This window comes from Dryas octopetala, chromosome 1 (genome assembly GCF_963921425.1).
Source record: "Dryas octopetala chromosome 1, drDryOcto1.1, whole genome shotgun sequence".
Classification (NCBI taxonomy): domain Eukaryota; kingdom Viridiplantae; phylum Streptophyta; class Magnoliopsida; order Rosales; family Rosaceae; genus Dryas; species Dryas octopetala.
Genome location: NC_141366.1, coordinates 23,859,766 through 23,880,511, shown reverse-complemented (window position 1 = coordinate 23,880,511; position 20,746 = coordinate 23,859,766). Strand labels below are relative to the sequence as shown.

The following is a 20,746-nucleotide window of genomic DNA, read 5'->3' as shown; positions in this document are numbered from 1 at the left end:
ATAAAGAGTATTAGGGTATATAGAATATATAGGGTTTAGTATTAGGGTTAGTGTATAAATTATAGAGTGTAAAGAATATACTGATTTCATTTATTCATTATACTAATTTTGTTTAACAGTAATTGCCTCCAACGCGCATTATATTCATCTTATATCACATGAAACCAATTATATAATTTGGTTTCTTCAATGTTTTTTATTAATATAGTAGATAATATGTTAAATAAACATATGATCAAGTTTTATTCATAATTTCCGTCGTTTTTGTCTAATTTTGTCGAAATCGAAATTTTAATCGAAATTTCCACCAAAATTTCCGTCGAAATTTCCATCGAAAATTTCCTTGAAACTTCCATCAAAAATTTCCTCGAAACCGAAATTTTACTCTTTGGTTAAGAGTAATAGTTTTTTTTTATTATTTTTTTTTATTATTTTTTTTTTTTTATGAATTGTAGATGATCTATTTGTAGATGTTGAGACCACAAGTGTTTTGGCGCAAACGATACACAAATTGAAGGTAAAATGAAAATATTACGGATGTTTGAAAGTGGAGGCAGAATGGTCTTTTGCCCAATCTTAGGTTTTAAATGAAAACTCTAATAATTCTATCATACCCAATTACCCAGCCACCACCCGTATAGTCATGCCACCTGACCTACTTCCATCTTCGGCTACTTATTGGCGGTGTATCATGTCGTGCTGTCTTTGACAACATCTCTCACATCAAACCACCATATCCGATTCTATTTCGAGCTATATCATCAAGAAGGTCTTCGATAACATCTCTCACATTGCACTACATGGATGAAAGTTGTAATTCACAGGGCAACAACTTGACACCATTTTTGATGTGGGAGATGGGTTTTAATGGATTCAAGCTTCTTTTTTCACCTTGTCAACCGTGACTAAATTGAAATTGAAACTATAAGATTTGATCGATTTGTAATATTCAAAGTATTCTTTGACTGCAAAAAAATTCCTTTATTATTTATTTAACTCTTAAATTCCAAACGGGTAGGCAAACACCGGTCTACCAATGGACAAGAGCCATTGAATTTGACTCAGCGTCACTAAATCCTCTGATATAAAAGGACGCCAAACCTAAACACACCTTTTCAACAGTACCGCACTTTGTTGGCGTCCGCAACTGTCAATCCCACTCTCTCTCTTTCTCTCTCTTCCTCACTGTCCTTAAAACCCTAACTCCCCGCAAACAATGCCGGAATGAAACATCACAAAACCCTGCGTTTTGCTCTGATCACGCCTTGTTTCATTACAAACCCAACAACAAGAAGCTCTTGAGTCTTGATACTCCTCCAGCTCAAAACTCTTGCCCCCCTCCGCCCCCAATTTTACACCTTTGCCACTGTCACTGCCACTGCCACTCTCCTCTTCACTCTCTTCAATAAATCATTTTGAGTTTGGCGAGATCGGAGGGAGTGATGGTGATGGCTGAGAATGAGGCTGCGGATGACCAGAGGGACCTCAATGGTGGGCCCAAGTCTCCTTGGAAGACTCCGGTCCCCCTCGATGCCAAGGCGGCCGAAGATGCCCCGGTCATGGGCGCCGAGTCCTGGCCTGCTCTTGCCGATGCGCACAGGCCCAAGAATCCCGAGCCGCCAGCTCCGGAGCCGTCTCAGCTGCCTGCAAAGGTAAATTGCTAATTGCCCAACATGTGGTTTTTTGTTGGTTTTAGGGTCCCTTTGTTTTCTATAGGAAGTTGTTATCTGTGGGAATGAGCTTTCAGGAAGATATATTTTTTCTATTGTTTGAGTTGGTTTTTGTGTTTGCTTGGAAAATTGTAAATATAATTTGAGGAACATGCTCTTGGACCCAAGCATGAATCTATCAAACACTGCCACTTCATTTGGGATCCAAATTTGCGACACAAATTTTGGATCCCTAGCACTACTCATTTTTTATTATGAAAATGTGCCTGGCACTTTTAAGGAAAAGAAAAGAGGGAATAGCAAACTGTTGGAGCATCCTCATTTCACATTAATAAGTATGTATGCATGCATTTATGCATGTACTTTACATAAATAATTAAATATACATATCATTGATCATTTAAGCTCAATCCATGCTTCTGGTAATCTTTCTGGAATTTACTTCAAAAATGTTGTTCTAAATATCCTGCTAAATACACATTTTGCATTTTTTTCAATATTTTATTACCTAGAGGACTAGGACAGAAAATTATCAGACATTCACTACCATACTGTTCTTCAATCTCTCTCTCTCTCTCTCTCTCTAAATGAGCATTAGTTCCAAAAAAAAGAAAGATAGATGGTACTTTAGTTCATCTGACCATTGACTGTATTTGCTTTTATATGTTTTGTTTGGTCATCCAGGGATTAATAGTGCAGCAGAAGTCCAATGGGTCTGGAAATTCTAATGCTTCACACAAGCATTCATCATCACAACATCAAAAAACAGGCCCTAAGCGCAACCCAAATGTTGCACCTCCTTTTCCAGTACCCTTACCTTACCATCAACCACCACTTCCTCCTGTTTTCCATGCTATGGTACATCAGCCACACATTGCCGCTTCGGGGTATGCGTACCAGCCATACCCTGGACCCATGCCAAGTGTTGAAAATCATATAGCAAAATCTGGATGTGAGACCCCAGTGCAAGCTTTTGTGCCACCAGTTCAGCCTCAACCACGAGGTAATCAACATGCTTATGGTGTCAATTTTTCTGCTAGAAGACCCAATATGCAAGAAACTGGTGGCCATTGGAATCATGCTTGGCATCATCAACGAGCATTTAACTCCAGAGAGAACATTCCTATGCAACAGGGTGTTGGACCTAGGCCTTTCTTAAGACCTCAATTTTTCGGTCCAGCTCCAGGGTTCATGGTCGGCCCAAGTCTTCCTGGTAATCATATGATCCCAGTGCTGAGCTGTATTATTTAGATTTCAATTATGTTTGTTATTTATAATTCAATTTTATAATTCATACTTGGTATCTGACCATTTTATCTGTCACCTGTATACTGCGAAGTTACTTATCTGTAAAAAGGAGAAATCAGTGTACTGAATGAATTTTCTCAGCTGCTATTTTAGTTTGGGTTTACGACCAGAATTAGATTCTTTCCAAAATGATTTATATCAATATTACAGGACCTGCATCGATGTGCTATGTTCCAGTCTCACCATCAGGTGCAATTAGGGGACCTCATCTTCCGCGCTTTATTCCACATCCTTTAAATCCAGGGGCTCCGTTACTATCCTTAGAGACACATACACCAACTTTGAGGGATAATATTGTAAAACAAATAGAGTACTATTTCAGGTAAGTTGGTTAAAAAAGACTCTTTTCTTGCATTTCTTTGATAATATTGTAATGTTTGAAAAACCTTTTCCTTTTCCTTAAGGATTATGAAATATACGACTTAAATTAACTAGAAGTATGAGGTGGTAGTAAGAAGAAACTTGCACAATGATTTAACAGCTTGCTATTATTATCAAAATTAATATAATTTTTTTTCCTTTATCCATAACAAAGTCTTCTATATGCTTTCATTATTAATTAACTCTTTTAATCTCTTTTCGCCAGTGATGAAAATCTAAAGAATGACCTTTACCTCATTTCATTGATGGATGACCAAGGATGGGTGCCAATAACCACTATTGCTAACTTTAAAAGGGTATGTTTTCATACAATAGTGCATATTGTAGAAGCTAAAAGTAATACATGTGTATTTTACTGCTTGCTATTTGGGTGGCGTTGTTTCGTATATCCGATTAGTGTGTGTGTGTATATATATATATATATATATTCATATCCATGCCTCTTCCATTGAGGGATCCCTTAAATAACCTTATTTAAGGGTTCTCTTGTGGGGTCCACTCCACATTATATTTTCATGATTTGAACAGTTTTTTTTTTTTTGTCTTCTTTAAATGATCGTCCTTGCAAAAAATTAGGTTAATCGGAAACCATTTAACCGTTGATTAAACGGTCACCATTTCAAGTGTTTATCCAAAATATTATGTTCGTCTATTTATTTCATCGAAGTTTGATAGCTTAATGGTTTCTGATTTGTCTAATTTTTTGCAAGGATGATCTTTGAATATAGACCTAAAAAATAGACGGTTCGGATTGTTGAAATACTAAATGGAGTGGGCTCTATGAGGGATCACTTAAATAAAATTATTTGAGGGATCTCATATATATACATGGAGCTTCCGATAAGGGATCCCTTAAATAAGCTTATTTAAGGGATCTCTCGTGGAGCCCACTCCACATTGTATTTCAACGATCTGGACCTACTACTTTTTAGGTCTCCATTCAGAAATCATCCTTGCAAAAAATAAATTAATCAGAAATCATTTGACCGTTTGATTGAATGGTCATCATTTCAAGTGTTTGTCGAAAATATTAATGTTCATCTTTTTATTTGATCATAATTAGATATTTTAATGGTTTCCGATTTGTTTAATTTTTTGCAGCGATAATCTTCATAGACCTAAAAAAATTGACGGCTCAAATTGTTGAAATACAATGTGGAGTGGGCCCCACAAAGGATCTTTTAAATAAAGTTATTTGAGGGATCACTTAATGGAAGCTCCTCTATATATAGTCTTGTTTTGCAGCTTGCATAATGTAAATAAGCTACTCTTTTTGTTACAGGTTAAGCGAATGTGTACAGACATAACATTTATCCTTGATTCGCTACTGGGATCAACTACTGTAGAAGTGCAGGTTAATATTCTTTGCACTGTTTGATGTTTTGATCATGATGTATAATTTTGACTGCATGTCTGATGTCGCGGTGGGGCCAGAAAATATCTTTGGTATATGGAACGGCAACCTAATGATGTAGTCTGTTGTCTGCTAACGATGGAAGACAACAGTGGAATGACAACCTAATGATATGGAATAACATTTTTCTCTCTCTCTCTCCTTTATCTTTTTCAAATTAAAACATCATAGAAGTATTCATTTTTTTTATCTCCTTTATTTCTTCCTCTTCCTGCTGCCCTTTTCCAAACTCATCAGCTTACTAATAATCGCTGAATTTATTAATATTTAGTCTGATTTCTCTGAACTGCATGAGTTTTTAAAATTATTTTGTCCTATATTAACAGCCTTGATAGAATGTGTTTTAGTGGCTTTCCCCTTTGCTTGATTTCATTTTATTTTATTTTTCTAAAATATAATCTTTGTTCATATTCTAATATTGATTTACTTTTTCTTTTCCCGTCTCTTTATGCTTGTGAGATGCGTAGGAGAGGAATGTCATTATCATTGTGATGAAAAAAATGTATCAAGATGCAAATCAGTTTCAAATTTTTATCTTAAAATTTGAAGATTGGCATTTGAAAGTATGGATATGATTGTGCCTTGACATTACTTGCCAAACCAAAAACACAAAAATATTGAAATATTTTGTTCAGCAATACCATAGTAGGTTAGATAATACTGTCCTTAAAAACCAAATGAAATAATAGGGCGTTTGAATTCAGTATTTTATCACTTTATTTTACTAATCCTTTTTTCAGTATGTGTGCATTTATTTCTTTCTAGATTGAGTCTTCATAGTGTTTTGAGCAGTTGCATTTGACTTCTATTTGGGGTCCCTTGTATTATCTGGCATAGCATTCCAATATCACTGTAATACTGAGTGGATTATTTTCAAGATTATGAAATGGGTGTTAATAATCATGTGAATGAGTCTCCTTATTTTATTTTACTCTTTTTCTTTTTTAATTTTCCATTCTAGGTTTGGGGGTTTCATGTAATTTTGGACTTGGAGGGTCCTGTAATAAAGGACTGGCCCTCGTAATCTAAAGTTAATGGGGGTGTTCATGTAATTACTATTAGTGTTGGTGCGCCTCTGTGATCTTGGTAGCCTACTCAAAGTACTAAAGGTATTGGAGTTGGTGTTGCATTTTGTAGGGTAACAAGATAAGGAGACGCGATGAGTGGTCAAAGTGGATTCCAGCTTCTGCGGACTCTATGTTGACATCAAAAACGGAAACTCCATTGGTGCAACTTGAAGATAGTTCTAGCAATGCTCCTGAGAATAGTGATGCCGGTGATGATAGAAGGAGTGCTTTTGAAGAAAATGTTGAACTTTCATCAGATGAAAACAACTTGATGGAGCGTGTGCCATCAAACACTGAACATAGTATTGATAATGTTCAGGTTGATGGTGGATCGCAAGCATTTACTGGTGATAATGGTTATTTAACTGGAAAGTTGACTTCCAAATCAAAGTACAAGTCCTCAAATCTTAAAACAAATCATTACTCAAACTGCCCAGACCGTTCAGAGGGAACTGAGCATGTAAGATTTGACAAACATGGGACTGAAGGCATGCCTTCAGATATGGACATGATGAATCTTGGTGACCTGTCTAATGATTTTGCAAACACATTTATGCTGGATGAAGAGCTAGAGCTTGAGCAGAAAATAATAAAGAAGGATGATCTTTCTCCTGTTAGAAGGTATTTCGACTTTTTTGTATTTGCTTGATATGCTTTATCTACTTTCTCTTTCTAGTTTCCTTTGTCCCTTCTGACTCTAAGGTCCTTCAAAAGAGTATGGAATGCCACTTTGGATTTTAAGTGTTTTCTTTCTTTCTTTCCTTTTTCCTTCTACTTTGTTTTTTTTAATGAAAAAATAATTCTGGAAACCCTTAAATCCCCCTTTTGGGATAGAGGTGGCGAAACCCCAGGTGCACAAAAAGTCAAAACACCCTTACCCATGTGTCTCAGGTCAATGTAGTAATTACAATAACCATAAGCATTATGGAGCTGGCCCCAATGGATTGGGGCAGGTACTAGTGTTGAAGAAAATAAGTGAGCATTGCTTAGATACGAGGAATGTCACATTGGATAGGTATGATCTTTAGTATGCAATTATTCTTTTGATGCCACAGTTACAATCATCAAGTTAAGAGGATACAAAGTTGAGCTAATTTTCTAGTAAAGTTTGATGGGATATCAGGATTAATGGAGAGATTAATTTGTTGAATGTTGACATTTTTTTTGTTGATAAAATCTACTTGAATGAGGAATGGAGACTCCTACTTTGTTTTGCCTGCTGGTTTATTTAGAAATGGAGGAATAAGGGGTTATTTGATTCTGACTTTTCAGTTCCTTCTGACCTGGAAACTGTTATTGGCATGTATGCTTGTGAGTGGCTTATGCTAACTCTGGGGACTGCTCTAATCCCATTAAGTCTTAGGTTCTCCTTTCTTGCGTTCCCCCACCAAATATTGGGTAAAGTTGAATGTTGATGGCTGTAGGAAGGGTGATGAGGGCCTTCTTGGCGCTGGGGGTGTAATGAGAGACTGTAATGGGGATTGGCTCCATGTGTTTGCTGCTAATTTGGGCAGGAAGATGTCATCACTGCTGAGCTTTGGGGTATCTTCCATGATTTGCATTTGGCTTGGGATAGAGGTTACAGGAAAGTTCAGGTGGAAACTGATTCTGCTTCTGCCATCTGCTGCTCGATGTCCGTTTGCATGCTCTAGCTACTCTTATTTGAAGCGTGTCAAAGTCTTCCTTAAGTAGAGTTGTTGTGAGATGGCTCATATTTATCGCGAGAGGAACATGGTGGCTGATGGGGTTGCTTATTTTGCACTCTCTTTGAGTTTGGGGTTAACTGTTTTTGACACTCCCCCTTTGTGTTGTGAGCCATTCCTCTGAGGATTTGGTTGGAGTTACTTGGCCTCGTGCTGTGTTATTGTAGTTCTTTTCCTTTGCTCGTATCTTATGCCCGCTTTTCACCAAAATAAATATTAATTTATTTGGAGTTTCCAAATTTCGTATTTATGGTAAGCTTGAATAAGAAAAAGATTCTGGATGCACTATGTGCCGTAGTTACTTTCCTAAAACTTTCCTGAACTTTTAATACAAATTAAGCTATTTAATGATTATTAGCATTGGTTGAAAAGTCATGTAACTACGTGGGAAGAAGATTTTTCAGCTATCCAAATTTGATATTTTGCTTCTTTATTGATAAAAGTATGCTTCACTGATATATTTTATTTGTTGGTGGAATAAAACTGGTGATTGAATTGTTTCGTGGCTCCATTCAGTTTAATGTAATTTGGAACCATAGCATACTTCTTTTTAATTGGAGCCTTTTTTATTTTTTTTGGCTTCAATAGCATTACAATTTTATGACCATTTGAGATTACACTTTCCTGTTTTTTAGTGGTTTTCTAAATATTTGCATATGGTCGCTAATTGTATGTGTTCTTTATATGATGTGTTGCCCAAAGGATTGATGATGAAGATGATGAGATTGCAGTCAATGATCAGGATGTCCAGAGACTTGTAATTGTCACCCAGGTATACCCATTAAGCAGGAAAGCTCTCTATTTGAAATAAGTTATTAGTCTTATCATATTGTCAATAAAGCGGCTACCATGATGTTGTCATTTGATTCCGTTCTAAATATTTCTGTAGCATCATTTCCAGTTTACTATTATTTGATGTAAGCACTGCTTATATCCTCAAGCATAATAAGATTTGTATTGCACATAGGCCCGCATGCCCCCGGGAAGTTGCATGTACTATTTGATCTGTTGTTTCTGTTTGGTGCAAATACAACCTCATCAGACCTATATACATGGCACTTGGTAAGCCTAAAAGGACGTTGTCAGGTGCACCATCATGATATTTCTCCAAAAAGATAAAAAAAAAAAGTATCCAGTCATTCTATTTTCCCATCTATAACAACTAATCATTATCAACAGAATAATCTAGTAAAAAAGATTGTGCTTACATCAGTACCAAAGATTTTTTTTTACTAATCTAACAATCATTAACAACTAATCATTATCCAAGTTCAATATTTTGTTCAGCCAAACAAACTATCAGACTCTTCATGTTTGTTTGTTTTTATTTTGTCAATCTTCATGTTTGTTTGTTAGTTGCTAGCTTTGGTGTTCAGTGGACATCTTGTCTTCTGTGTTGTATGATTATACGATTCATCATATTTAATAAAATATTTTTTCTCAAAAAACAAAAAAAGAATAGAAGTATAATATTTGTTCATCCAAGTGAATGGGATTGAGATGACTTGCCATTTTTTGCATTAAAAATCTTACGAAGTGTCTAAGGAATGTTCTCTGATTGCCCTGAGCAGAATTGCTCATCAATTTTCTCTACTTGCAGCAACTAAATTGTGTAATTTTGCAACTCCTTTAAATGGCCAAAAAAAAAAAAAAAAAAAAACTGATTTAAAGCAGGTTTTCTATATGGGATGAAGAATGGAGACTTTGTCATATAAATTTTTTTTTAAGCTGCTAGTCTACCACTGAATCATAGAACAACTGCCTAAGGTCTAGAAAATAGCTGTCCTGAAATTATGTTTTTGTGCTTATAAAGGTCCTGTTATCTTTTTCTACTTCTGTTCATGATTTTCTCATGATGAATGGGACTTTAATGTCTTTAGCATTTTGATAACTTGACATTTGTTTTCTGTGCAGAATAGTAGAGTAGGTGAGAGATCAAAAACTGGTGATGAAGAATCAAAAACCATTTCCAGTGAGCTTGCTTCTACTATAAATGATGGCCTTTACTTCTATGAGCAGGTTGAGGAAACCTCCTTTTAGTTTGTCACTTTACTGTACTTTCACTGCCCTAACTTATTATCAATTTGCAGGAACTGAAAACCAAGCGTTCAAACCGTAAAAAGAACAACTTCAGTTATGAAAATAGAGATACAAACTCAAGATTTTCAAGCGTTGCTAAAGGATTTTCAAATTTAAAGCCTGGTGAAATATCTGGCAGTAACATTGGCATTGAAGAGTTTGGAAGTTCTAATTCCCGAAAGAAGCAAAGTAAAAACTCCCAAAATCAACAGTCGTCCCATAGACAGCGATTCTTCTCGAGCAACTTTAGAAATCATGGAACTGGTCGGAACTCTCTAGGAATTATTTCAGAAAGTCCACCAAGTAACTCTGTTGGCTTTTTCTTTAGTTCCACACCTCCTGAGAGTCATGGGTTAGTTGGACATGGCTTTTTCTTTTGTTTATGACATTTTAGATTTGATTCGGAGATGAGAAATTGTAATTATCAAAAGCAAGGGCAACAATGGCAACACTAAGCTAATGTCTAAGCATAATAGCTCTTATAATTCCACCAAACTAATCCAAATGCAAATTTGAATTTTACAGCCCAAGGTCTTCAAAATTGAGTGTTTCTCCCCATGGGTTTCTCTCAGGCAGTAGTCCACCAGTGGGTTCTGTGCCAAAGTCATTTCCAGCATTTCAGCATCCAAGCCATCAGCTTCTGGAACAAAATGGTTTTAAACAGCAGAAGTAAGGGGATGCGATTTTGAGTTTGTGTATACGCTTGTGCATGTGTGGAGAGAGAGAGAGAGAGAGAGAGAGAGAGAGAGAGAGAGAGAGCATAATATGTTTTCTGACATGGTTTCTCTTCCTTTTAGGTACCTAAAGTTTCATAAGCGGTGCCTAAATGACAGAAAGAAGTTGGGAATTGGTTGCAGTGAGGTGGAGATGTCTCTGAACTTCTGTTTTCATATTAATTACATTACCCAATAATAATAAAGGAAAAACAATGAGATCTGCAATTTTTTCTTCTGTGTTTATGGGTTGAAATATTTTATGATTAGATTGTCATCACCTAAATTTAGATTCCTTTTCCCCATAACAAAATTATCTTCCTTTTTCTGTAATCTATCACATCATTTTGTGTTCTCTGTTCCCTGTTATATGTTTTGCTAAAATTATTTTATGGGCTATACATATCAAATTTACAACTCCCACCTCCACATAATTGTTGTATCTTTATGTTTGTATGTGAGGACGTAAAAGAATCTATTTTTGTTTGCAATTGAACCTCGAGACAGTTACATAAATATAAAGTAATAATTAACTAAGCCTGGATGTTGGATAAAGTTCTTGTTTTGGTGATGTTTAGTTATTGTCTATAGTGCTTGATCGCTTTATGTTATCTTAGAAAATAAAGGTTCAACTTTTTGTGTCTCATTTGGGTGCTCATGTTAATCCTTGAACTAAAGGTTTTGGTCCATGCGCACTTCATTATGCAAGTGTGTCTACATAAAATAGTCTGGATGCTTGTCTAAATTTGATTTATTGTTTTCTTTCCTTTTTGTTTTCCTTCAATGTTCATATAAGATATCTGGATATACGATCTGCAGTTATTTCTGGTGAATGTGTTCCCTTGTTACTTTCCATGCAGGAAATGAATACTCTGTATAGATTTTGGTCCTATTTCCTAAGAAACAGGTTCAACCGTTCAATGTATGATGAGTTCCGGAAATATGCACTTGAAGATGCTGCTGCTGGTTATAATTATGGAGTAGAATGCCTTTTCAGGTTCTACAGGTTAGTGATAACTTATGAGAGTTTTTTCAACTTTGCTGGTTAGAGTGCCTTTTCTGGTTCCCCTTTCAACTTTGCTTATGTTTTAAGCTATTTCATTTCTGAGAGTTCTTTTTTTTTTTTTTTTTTTTCCCTTGCACCACAACAAAGGATTCTAAGTTTGTTTCTCTCTTGCAAATGCATTCATTACTAATGTGTGTGTGTGCTTGTATATCCTTATTTCAGTTATGGTTTGGAGAAGGAATATACAGAGGACCTATATAAGGACTTTGAACAGCTCACTCTTGAGTTTTACCATAAAGACAATCTCTATGGCCTTGAAAAATATTGGTAACTATTCTTAATATTGACTACCTTTCCCTTTCTGATTTCTATGCAGATTGGCTGCATTTTTTTGTTGGGCATGGTGTTCTGTGTGGCATATTATAAGCATGTTGTTAGCTGTTAAGAAATTTGCTGATATTTGAAAAAATAAAACAACATAAATGTGGATTTGTTGATGAGTAATTTTCTGCTAAATGATAAGGAAACCAATGTTTTAAAAGGCGAAGCGTTGACACAAGGCATTTTATGCCTCACAAGGCGAGGCATTGAAGCATAAGCTTTTCGGTATATAAATTATAATAATTAAAAAATACAATTATATTTTTTGTAAATATATTTTTTTATAAAATTATATATATGGCACAAAATACCCTCCCTAGACATCTTTGACACTATTATGATAGGTTTGTTAGCATTAAAAGTTTTATTTTACTTAGTATTTTTGTATTAGATGTTTTATTTTATTTAATATTGATAGTTTTTCTCTATTAGGTTTTTATATCTATGTAGGAGTTTTATTTTTTGTCAAACTGAAGATGATTTCGACTAGCATCAATAGAGATAAGAATAACACTCCAAGGCTTGCAGCGTCAGTTGGCAAGAACCAAGAAGGGTGGCATCAGCTGGTAAGAAAAAGAAGGGGAAGAACTGAAGAATGAGTTTGAAACCCTATGGGCTGTGCGTTTTGTTTAATCAGAACAGAACACCAAAACTCACTGTTTCATTAAAGGGAGGAGTCAGTAGAAGGGACAAAATGACGTCTTTTGTCCCAAAGATTTCAGAAATAAAAGTTAGGTTGTCCTATTGCGAGGCTTATGTCTCAGGCCCAGGTCAGCCACCTCTGCAGAAATGCGAATGCCTAGCACCGCCTCCTGCAGCCAAACGTGATTGATTTTTCTAAACAACCCTACGCCTAAGGCGATCTACCACCACCTCGCGCCTCAAAAACGCTTTTTAAAACACTGAAGGAAACTGAGTGGATAGAGAGTCGGTGAAAGATTCTCATCCTTTGTTATAGAAAAAAGAAAAACAGTTTTCTCGGATTGGAAGGTTGACCTTAGCGCTTTGTTACAGTTAGTAGTGTTGATAGGCTTCATTTGTGAAGATTGAGGATCAGCTTGCATATATTGACAATTGGAGTGCATAGTAGGCTTCTTAATTTTACACTTGACAAGCTAGGCATGCGAGATATATGGGCTCCAGCTGTAAGATATTGATTTCCCAAGTTTGTATTAATTTTTCCAATCTGTAATTAGGCTATCAGGTCTAGAAAGAGCTGCATTGATTCTTTGCTAATTCCTTTCCCAGTTTGTATTTACTCTACTCATATAATTTTAAGTTTTTAACCCCAAAGATGAAGATGAATAACATATAGACAACATGTTTACCTTTGACATATACGATTGGACCAGGAAAGTTAGGGAGGCTGGGTGTGAACACAAACCACTTTGAAGATTGTCAAATGATAAATAGAAGTTCTAGTGTATTGGTTTGGACAGGTTTAACTAGTTGGAGGGGAATTTGGTAAACCACTACGGGTTTGAGTGGCCAAGTTGAGCAGTGTGGAGTAACAATACCTATAAATGTGGCTTTACAATGCCTTGTATACCCTGGACTGAAGTGGAACTTTATCATTTTTCTAGTGGTAAGATTTGGTTGGAGCTGTGTGATACTTTTACTTACACTGAAGTTGTGTTAAAGAGAGAACAACTTTTTTTTTCTTTTAATTTTCTTCTTAGAGGTGTGCCCATTTTGCATTTCTATTTTGTTCGAGAGTGGTGACTTTACAGCACTTCTCCATGGATCACATGAAAGGTATTGAGCTTGTAGGTAACTTAGGATCCATTTATGACGGTGATGAATGATTACAAAGAGAGAAGTTTGAAGTGCATTTCATGTTCTGACTAGTCCCTATTTCTTTATCCCATCCATATATTTGCTCCATGTATTTATGGTTAATTAATGCGCTGCTATACAATTACAATTGAGTGGTTTTGGCAAGTACTGTGCCCAAAGATGATAGATTGGGGATATAATCTCAGGTTGAAAAGGAGAAAAGAAAAAAGGTAACATGCAAGGTGGTGAATTCTAAATCAATCTAGTAAGCATATGACTGTTTAAAGTGAAAACATTTGGTCTATTTGATTCCATAATTGTTGAATTGGATTCCAATAAATGATGTTCATAGAAACTGGAATGCATGTCATGTGCTGTTTCTTTGAAATTATTCATTACTATATTGGTTTCCATTTAGTTTAGAGGATTTATAGAAGGCTCCATGTTCACCTATTCTTATGCTGAAAACATACAAGGAAGCTAAACTTAATTTAATATAGAACTCACATAGAATTGAGCATCTTTAATTATATAATGAAAAAAAAAAAAAATTCATGTACCACTGTCTTGAATTGAATGGTGTTAAAATTAGAGAGAATATGCTAGTAATCTTTTTGTTGTACAAGTTGTATGTAAGTAGGTTTTTATGATTTTGCAATCCTCATATATGTGGCAGGGCATTTCACCATTATCGCGAACAACGGGATCAGAAAGAGCCTCTAAAGAAACATCCAGAATTGGATAGGTTGCTAAGGGAAGTATACCGTAGCTTGGAGGACTTCCGTGCTAAAGAGAGAAGCACTGCCATGAAAGAGAAGTCATTAGCTGCTACTGCAGGAGCAGCAGCAGCAGCTAGCAGTAAGTAATGAACTTGATGACATCCCAATTTTGAAAGACAATTCTGACAGCTTTACAAGGGAGTCAGGTTGCAGCGTTTTTGGTCTCGAGGCAAAGAAAGAAGGAGATGGCTTCTGTATATTATGTATTGATGGATTTTACAGCTTTGTGAGGGAGGCGGGGGGCTGCTGACTGCTGAGTTTTTTGTTTAAGGTTTTGTTGGCTCCTGGCTATATCTTTTATTGGAGTTATCTGCAAGCTTGAAGATGGCGCCTCTGCTTTTTCTCTATCATTTCAATCCTTCTCTGGATTGTAACTTGTACATAGGAAAAACCATTTTTGTTTTAAGAAAGAAAGAGTGACAGAGAGGGATGGAAACAGAAACCGCAAAAACAAAAAAAACAAAAAAGAGAACGTGTAGTTTAGACCTTGTGGAAATTGACCAATAAGAGTTTGAAATTGAATTTGTTTCTTTAGCTCAGCATTTTATCTATTTGTTCTTTTGGGGTCAGTTGAGTCATTTTGTAACATTTTTGTTTATGGTTAGTATTTTCAATTTGAGATAGAGAAGGAAAGATGAGAGAATAGGCATAAGAGGTGATAGATGTATGGCATAATTATGACATAGTTCCCTGGTTCAAAAGAGGTTAGTTTTCTAATTTGTATGGCATGATTTTGACTAGTCTATTTATATAAATAAAGAATATCAATGAGTGCTGCTATTTGCACACCCTTTTCTTCTCTTTGTACACCCTTTCTTAAAATAAAAAATAAAAACTCAAAGGAAAAGATTTTATACCCCATCAATTTTTCTTTTTGCACACCCTTCCTAAACAGAAAAAAAAAAAACACACACACACACCCAAAAATCACACACCCCATCCCCATCTCCCCCCTCCCCCCCGTACACACCCCCTCACTCACACACCTCCTCCCCACCTCTCCTCTCTCCGGCACACACCCATCCCCGAGCAGCCTACCACCACCGGCGGCCACCCCACCCTCTCTTCTTTTTCTTCCCCTTACCAGGACCACCTCCCTTCCTCCAGCAAGCTCACCGTCGCGCGCCGGAGAAGAAAACTTAAAAAAAAAAAAAATTGGATCGGGTTCGGTGGACCAGTGCCGAACCCAATGGTTTCGTTCGGTAGGTACCCACCGAACAATCCTATTCTATTCGGCGGGTACCTGTCGAACGAAACCACCGGGTTCGGCACTGGTCCGCCGAACCCGCTGCAATTTTTTTTTTTTTTTACTAGTTTGGCTGTCTGCTTGGGTGAGAGGAGAGAAGGAAGGAGAGATAGAGAGAGAGAGAGAGAGAGAGAGAGAGAGAGAGGAGAAAGGGAGGAGCCGAGGAGGGGCTGCCGGGCTGGTTATGGTGGCTATTTTGGGTGGTGCTGCGCGCGGTGGTGGTGCTGCGAGGAAGGTGGTGGTGCTGCGAGGAAGATGGTGGTGCGAGGAATGTGGTGCTGCTGGTGCGAGGAAGGTGGTGATGGGGCGGAGGGAAAAAAAACAGAGCAAGGGGGTGTGTACAGGGGGGAGATGGGGATGGGGGTGTGTGGGTGAGGCAAGGGCCAAATGGTCTTTTCTCTTGAATTTTTCTTTTCTTTTTGAGTGCTGCTATTTGCACACCCTAAATTTCTCTTTGCACACCCTTTCTTGAAAAAAAAAAAAAAAAAACCTCAAGGGAAAAGACCATTTGGCCCTTCCCTCACCCACACACCCCCATTCATTTTTCTTTTTGCACACCTTCCCTAAACAGAAAAAAAAAACACACACACACACCCAAAACTCACACACCCCATCCCCATCTCCCCCCCCCCCCACGTAAACACCCCCTCCCCACCTCTCCACCATGCTGCACCACCCTCCCCGCGCGCAGCACCACCACCGTGCGCCCACCACCCTGCTGCACCACCCTCCCCGCGCCCACCACCATGCTGCACTACCCTCCCCGCGCGCAGTACCACCACCGTGCGCCCACCACCCTGCTGCACCACTCTCCCCGTGCCCACCACCATGCACCACCCCTCTCTCTCCTCCATGCTGCACCACCCCTCTCTCTCCTCCATGCTGCACCACTCTCCCCGCCCCCAACCCAGCCCCGACCACCCCACCCCTCTCTCTGTTTTTTTTCCCTCTGCCGATCACCACCTTCCTCGCACCAGCAGCACCACATTCCTCGCATAACCACCACCACGCGCCACCACCTTCCTCGCAGCTAGCTCACCGTCGCGCGCCGGAGAGAAGATAACTTAAAAAAAAAAAAAAATTGGAGTGGGTTCGGCGGACCAGTGCCGAACCCGATGGTTTCGTTCGGTAAGTACCCACCGAACAATCCTATTCTATTCGGCAGGTACCTGTCGAACGAAACCACCGGGTTCGGCACTGGTCCGCCGAACCCGCTGCATTTTTATTTTTTTTTTAATTTGTTTGGCTGTCTGCTGGGTGAGAGGAGAGAGGGAAGGAGAGAGAGAGAGAGAGAGAGAGAGAGAGAGAGAGAGAGAGAGAGAGAGAGCGCTGCGCGCGGTGGCTGGAGGGCTGGGGTGGTCAGGGCTGGGTTGGGCGCGGGGAGAGTGGTGCAGCAGGGTGGTGGGCGCACGGTGGTGGTGCTGCGCGCGGGGAGGGTGGTGCAGCAGGGTGGTGGGCGCAAGGTGGTGGTACTGCGCGCGGGGAGGGTAGTGCAGCATGGTGGTGGGCGCGGGGAGGGTGGTGCAGCAGGGTGGTGGGCGCACAGTGGTGGTGCTGCGCGCGGGGAGGGTGGTGCAGCATGGTGGAGAGGTGGGGAGGGGGTGTGTACGGGGGGGGGGGGGGAGATGGGGATGGGGTGTGTGAGTTTTGGGTGTGTGTGTGTGTTTTTTTTTTCTGTTTAAGGAGGGTGTGCAAAAAGAAAAATGGATGGGGGTGTGTGGGTGAGGGAAGGGCCAAATGGTCTTTTTCCTTGAGTTTTTTTTTTTTTTTTCAAGAAAGGGTGTGCAAAGAGAAATTTAGGGTGTGCAAATAGCAGCACTCTTTTTTTTTCAGAAAGGGTGTGCAAAAAGAAATTTAGGGGTGTGCAAATAGCAGCCCTCATATCAATTTGTGTTTAGACACTTGAGTTCTTGTTATGCTGCAAGTTTTCCTTGAGGTTTAAAGTGAGAAGGTTAAGGTCCTTGTTTGTGGGAAAATCCACATCGATCCGAATAGCCAATCACAGCTCGACACGTGGCTGGTCAACATCCACCTCGGAGTTGACTCTCAGTGGTCAAACTTTGACCTCCACGCCATCATCACTCAGCATCGCCTCTGCCAGCTCGGACCGGATCTCCACACCGGGCCCTCCATGTTCGGTCCGAGCCGAACCGATGATCTTCTAAGGGATCGAGTGTCCATCTTCCCACGATCATCTCGGCTCGGCTCGGCACAGGAGATGGTCTCCTTCCGATTTCTAGCGTCGACCAGTTAGGGCTCGGAAAGACCCCAATCTATGGGACCGGCTCGGCCTGGAATCCCATGTCCGATCCGACCACACATGGGCTTCGTGTCTTTGCATGAGAACATATGTTTGTATCGGCTCGGCTCGATTTTCCACCGCCATTCCCAGGAAGATCACGCTGGGACGAACCGCCACACTTGAATGCACCTGACATAATCTTCTGACAGAGAGAATATCAGGCTTGCATTCATGACTACTGGGACAATTTGCCTGATCCTTCCAACCTAGCATTTAATGGGGCATTCAATGCAACATTAAATGCTGAGGAAGTAAGCAGCTGAACATGCAACTAAGTCTGACCAGGTGCGTGGATCTCTGGCAACCACTCATTCACATACAGGTAACTTATTCATTAAGTCTTCCTTTGCCTATATAAGGCACCACATATGCACAAAATGAGGGATCTGACATTTTACGCACCTACCTAAAAACACTTGCACAAAAATTCCCATTCACCAAAGAGCTTACCCAACTTGCTGAGAATAACCCAGAACATTTGCCTTGTTCTTCCTATTCTCCCAAATTCATCCTCTGTTCTTCCTCATCCACCATCAAACACCATCACTGATTTCATCATCGGAGTGTGTTTGGCTGGTACCACACCGGTCCATTCCCTTTGATATTGTTTTGTCTACAGGAAGATCCCAATCAACATCCACATCAACATCCAGCAGGACTTCGGATCAGCCAAGTCATCATCTCTACGTTGTTGCATCTGCCTTACAAGAATTTGCATCAACAGATTGGCGCCGTCTGTGGGAATTGACTTCAGCCGTTGTGTTCATCACCGCAAGCGCTAAGCTCTTCCTTCACGCGAGTCATCATGACTACCATCTTTCGGGACACTAGCTCTTCCTCAGGAACATCTCAGAATGATGAACAACATCAGCCTGAGACGCCTGAGAAAACGAGGGGAGCACAACTCCCCAGGACATCAAAGTCCAAAGGTCCCTCGAAAATTCGAGCTGCCCATAAACTCCTTAAGGAGAGCCGGCGACATCTAGCCGCAGAGAATGCACTCCTGAAGCAGAATAATGAGCTGCTTGCAAAACAGGCCGAGCTGGCCGGCGAACTTGCACGCCATCGTGCTCGGCTCGAGAACAGTGGGGGATCGGGCTTCCGATCGCGTCGGACCCGAACCGAGCAGGAGGTCCTTTCACCATCTCCTTCTCGGAAAAGCACTCCTGCCGAGCCGAACGACCAGACCGATCGGCAGGACTCGGATCACGTCTTCCCGGGCTTCGAGGACATGCCCCCGGCCGAACAGGCCGAGTGCCTGAACGCCCACCGTCTTCTTCAGCAAAAACAGGCGGCTTTCGGGAAGCGTGCCCCCAAGAATTCGAGCGGAGACCGTGCCGACCCGAATACAAACCGACGACCCCCGGCCCAATCAAGGTTGGGGGCCAACAGTCCAGCCGGTTCGGCCGAAACCAGGGTCCCGATTGGGGATAGGCTCGGCCCCATTACCAGCCAGGATCCTTCCCCATCAGGAGCTCACTCAGGGAGACGATCGGTGAGCGACCGACTGGGATCGACTATGATCATGTCGGATCGACGACCGGTGAGCGAGAGGATCACTCGCCAGCCGGTGAGTGAGAGACTCGGTAACCAGGCCGAATGCTCGGGGGAAAATGCGGCCGAGCCGACCCCGCCCGACGTGGAAAATCTTGTCCGGACTCTGGTCCAGGACCAAATCCGGAGCGTCCACGATCGGCTCGGCCACGTCGAGGTCTCCAGGGGGTACACCGGTAGGGCCGACCACGGAGAGGAACTCCCCCTCCCGTACACCAGCAGAATCCTGGATGCTGAGGTCTCCCGCGACACCAAACCCCCCAAGATGGATCAGTACGATGGGACCAAGGATCCCTACGACCATCTTGACAGCTTCAGATATGCCATGGAGGCCCGTCAGGCATCTGAAGCCACGAAGTGCAGAATCTTCCCTTCGACCTTGAAGGGCTCGGCTCGGGGATGGTTCCGAACTCTCCAACCGAACTCCATCGACTCCTTCTCCGACCTCCGAAGGGCCTTCCTGGCGAGATATCGGGTTGTATCCGAACGACTCTACAACTTGAACGATATGTCGCTCGTTAAGCAGCAGGAAGGGGAGAGCCTCAAGGCCTATCTGATCCGCTTCAACATCGAGTATACGAAGTGCGACGATTGCGACGATAGGTCCGCAAAGAACGCCCTCATGCAAGGTCTGCATGCCGGGGGACTCCGCTCCCACCTAATGAGGAATCCTCCCTCCACTTACGATGAGCTTTCTGCCGAAGCGACTAAGTGGGCGCGGGCTGAGGAATGGGATGCTCAGGTGGAGGCCCTGAATCCCAGGCCGACCTCGACCAAGAGAAAGGAGGGAGAAGTTGCAAGTCCCAAACCCCAGGTCCAATCCAAGAAGACCAGGACCGAGGAGCCACGCCAACTTTTGGGCAAGGGACCCAAATTTGTCCAGTACACGGAGTATACTCCCCTCAACGCTGGTCTAGAGACGATCTATTCCAAGATCAAAGACCAACTCCCGGCTGCCAGGGAGATCAAGGGACCACCCCCAAACAAAATCAAGGAGGGCGTCTTCTGCAAGTACCACTCCAATCACGGCCATGTCACGGGTGATTGCTACGCCCTCCGCGACGGAATTGAGACTCTTGCCCGGGCGGGTAAGATCAACCAATTCCTGGCCGGCGGGCCTAGGGTACCCAAGGCCGCGCTGAAGAAGCCCACCAACACCATCGAGGTCCAGGATGCTGCAATCGGATCGATCGGCAGAGGGCCAACCTTCGTGGGAAGCTCTAACCGATCCCAGAAAGAGTATGTCAGGCAAGCGGCTCAAGCTCACGAGTCCCTGTCGATCCAGGCAAGTCAGCCCAGCACTTCCAAAAGACAGCGGAAGGACTGGGCACCGGTCACCTTTGAGCCGAACGAGGCGAATGAGATCA

The 20,746-nt window shown here is 41.0% G+C and overlaps 1 protein-coding gene across 2 annotated transcripts; it reads left to right on the top strand.

Moving 5' to 3' along the window:
• The first annotated feature begins 994 nt into the window (after window positions 1-994).
• On the top strand, window positions 995-15,051 carry LARP1A (LA RNA-binding protein). Of its 2 annotated transcripts, XM_086250541.1 has the most exons (14): window positions 1,002-1,652; window positions 2,355-2,883; window positions 3,129-3,300; window positions 3,565-3,655; window positions 4,642-4,713; window positions 5,911-6,461; window positions 8,246-8,315; window positions 9,458-9,562; window positions 9,634-9,974; window positions 10,148-10,291; window positions 10,420-10,483; window positions 11,196-11,341; window positions 11,564-11,668; window positions 14,175-15,051. In XM_086250541.1, the coding sequence occupies exons 1-14, from the start codon at window positions 1,443-1,445 to the stop codon at window positions 14,362-14,364; spliced, it is 2,790 nt and encodes a 929-aa protein (XP_086106667.1). In that variant the 5' UTR covers window positions 1,002-1,442; the 3' UTR covers window positions 14,365-15,051. The 2 variants fall into 2 exon arrangements, with proteins under 2 accessions (XP_086106675.1, XP_086106667.1); XM_086250549.1 differs by lacking the exon at window positions 14,175-15,051 and having other exon boundaries at window positions 995-1,652; window positions 11,564-11,672.
• Window positions 15,052-20,746: the final 5,695 nt, after the last annotated feature.

Bases quoted from the DNA above. Each gene is read 5' to 3' on its own strand.
- LARP1A (XM_086250541.1), top strand. From the start codon at position 1,443: ATGGTGATGGCTGAGAATGAGGCTGCGGATGACCAGAGGGACCTCAAT. The intron at 6,462-8,245 runs GTATTTCGACTT...TGTTGCCCAAAG, and splicing joins GATCTTTCTCCTGTTAGAAG to GATTGATGATGAAGATGATG. The intron at 11,669-14,174 runs GTAACTATTCTT...TATATGTGGCAG, and splicing joins TATGGCCTTGAAAAATATTG to GGCATTTCACCATTATCGCG.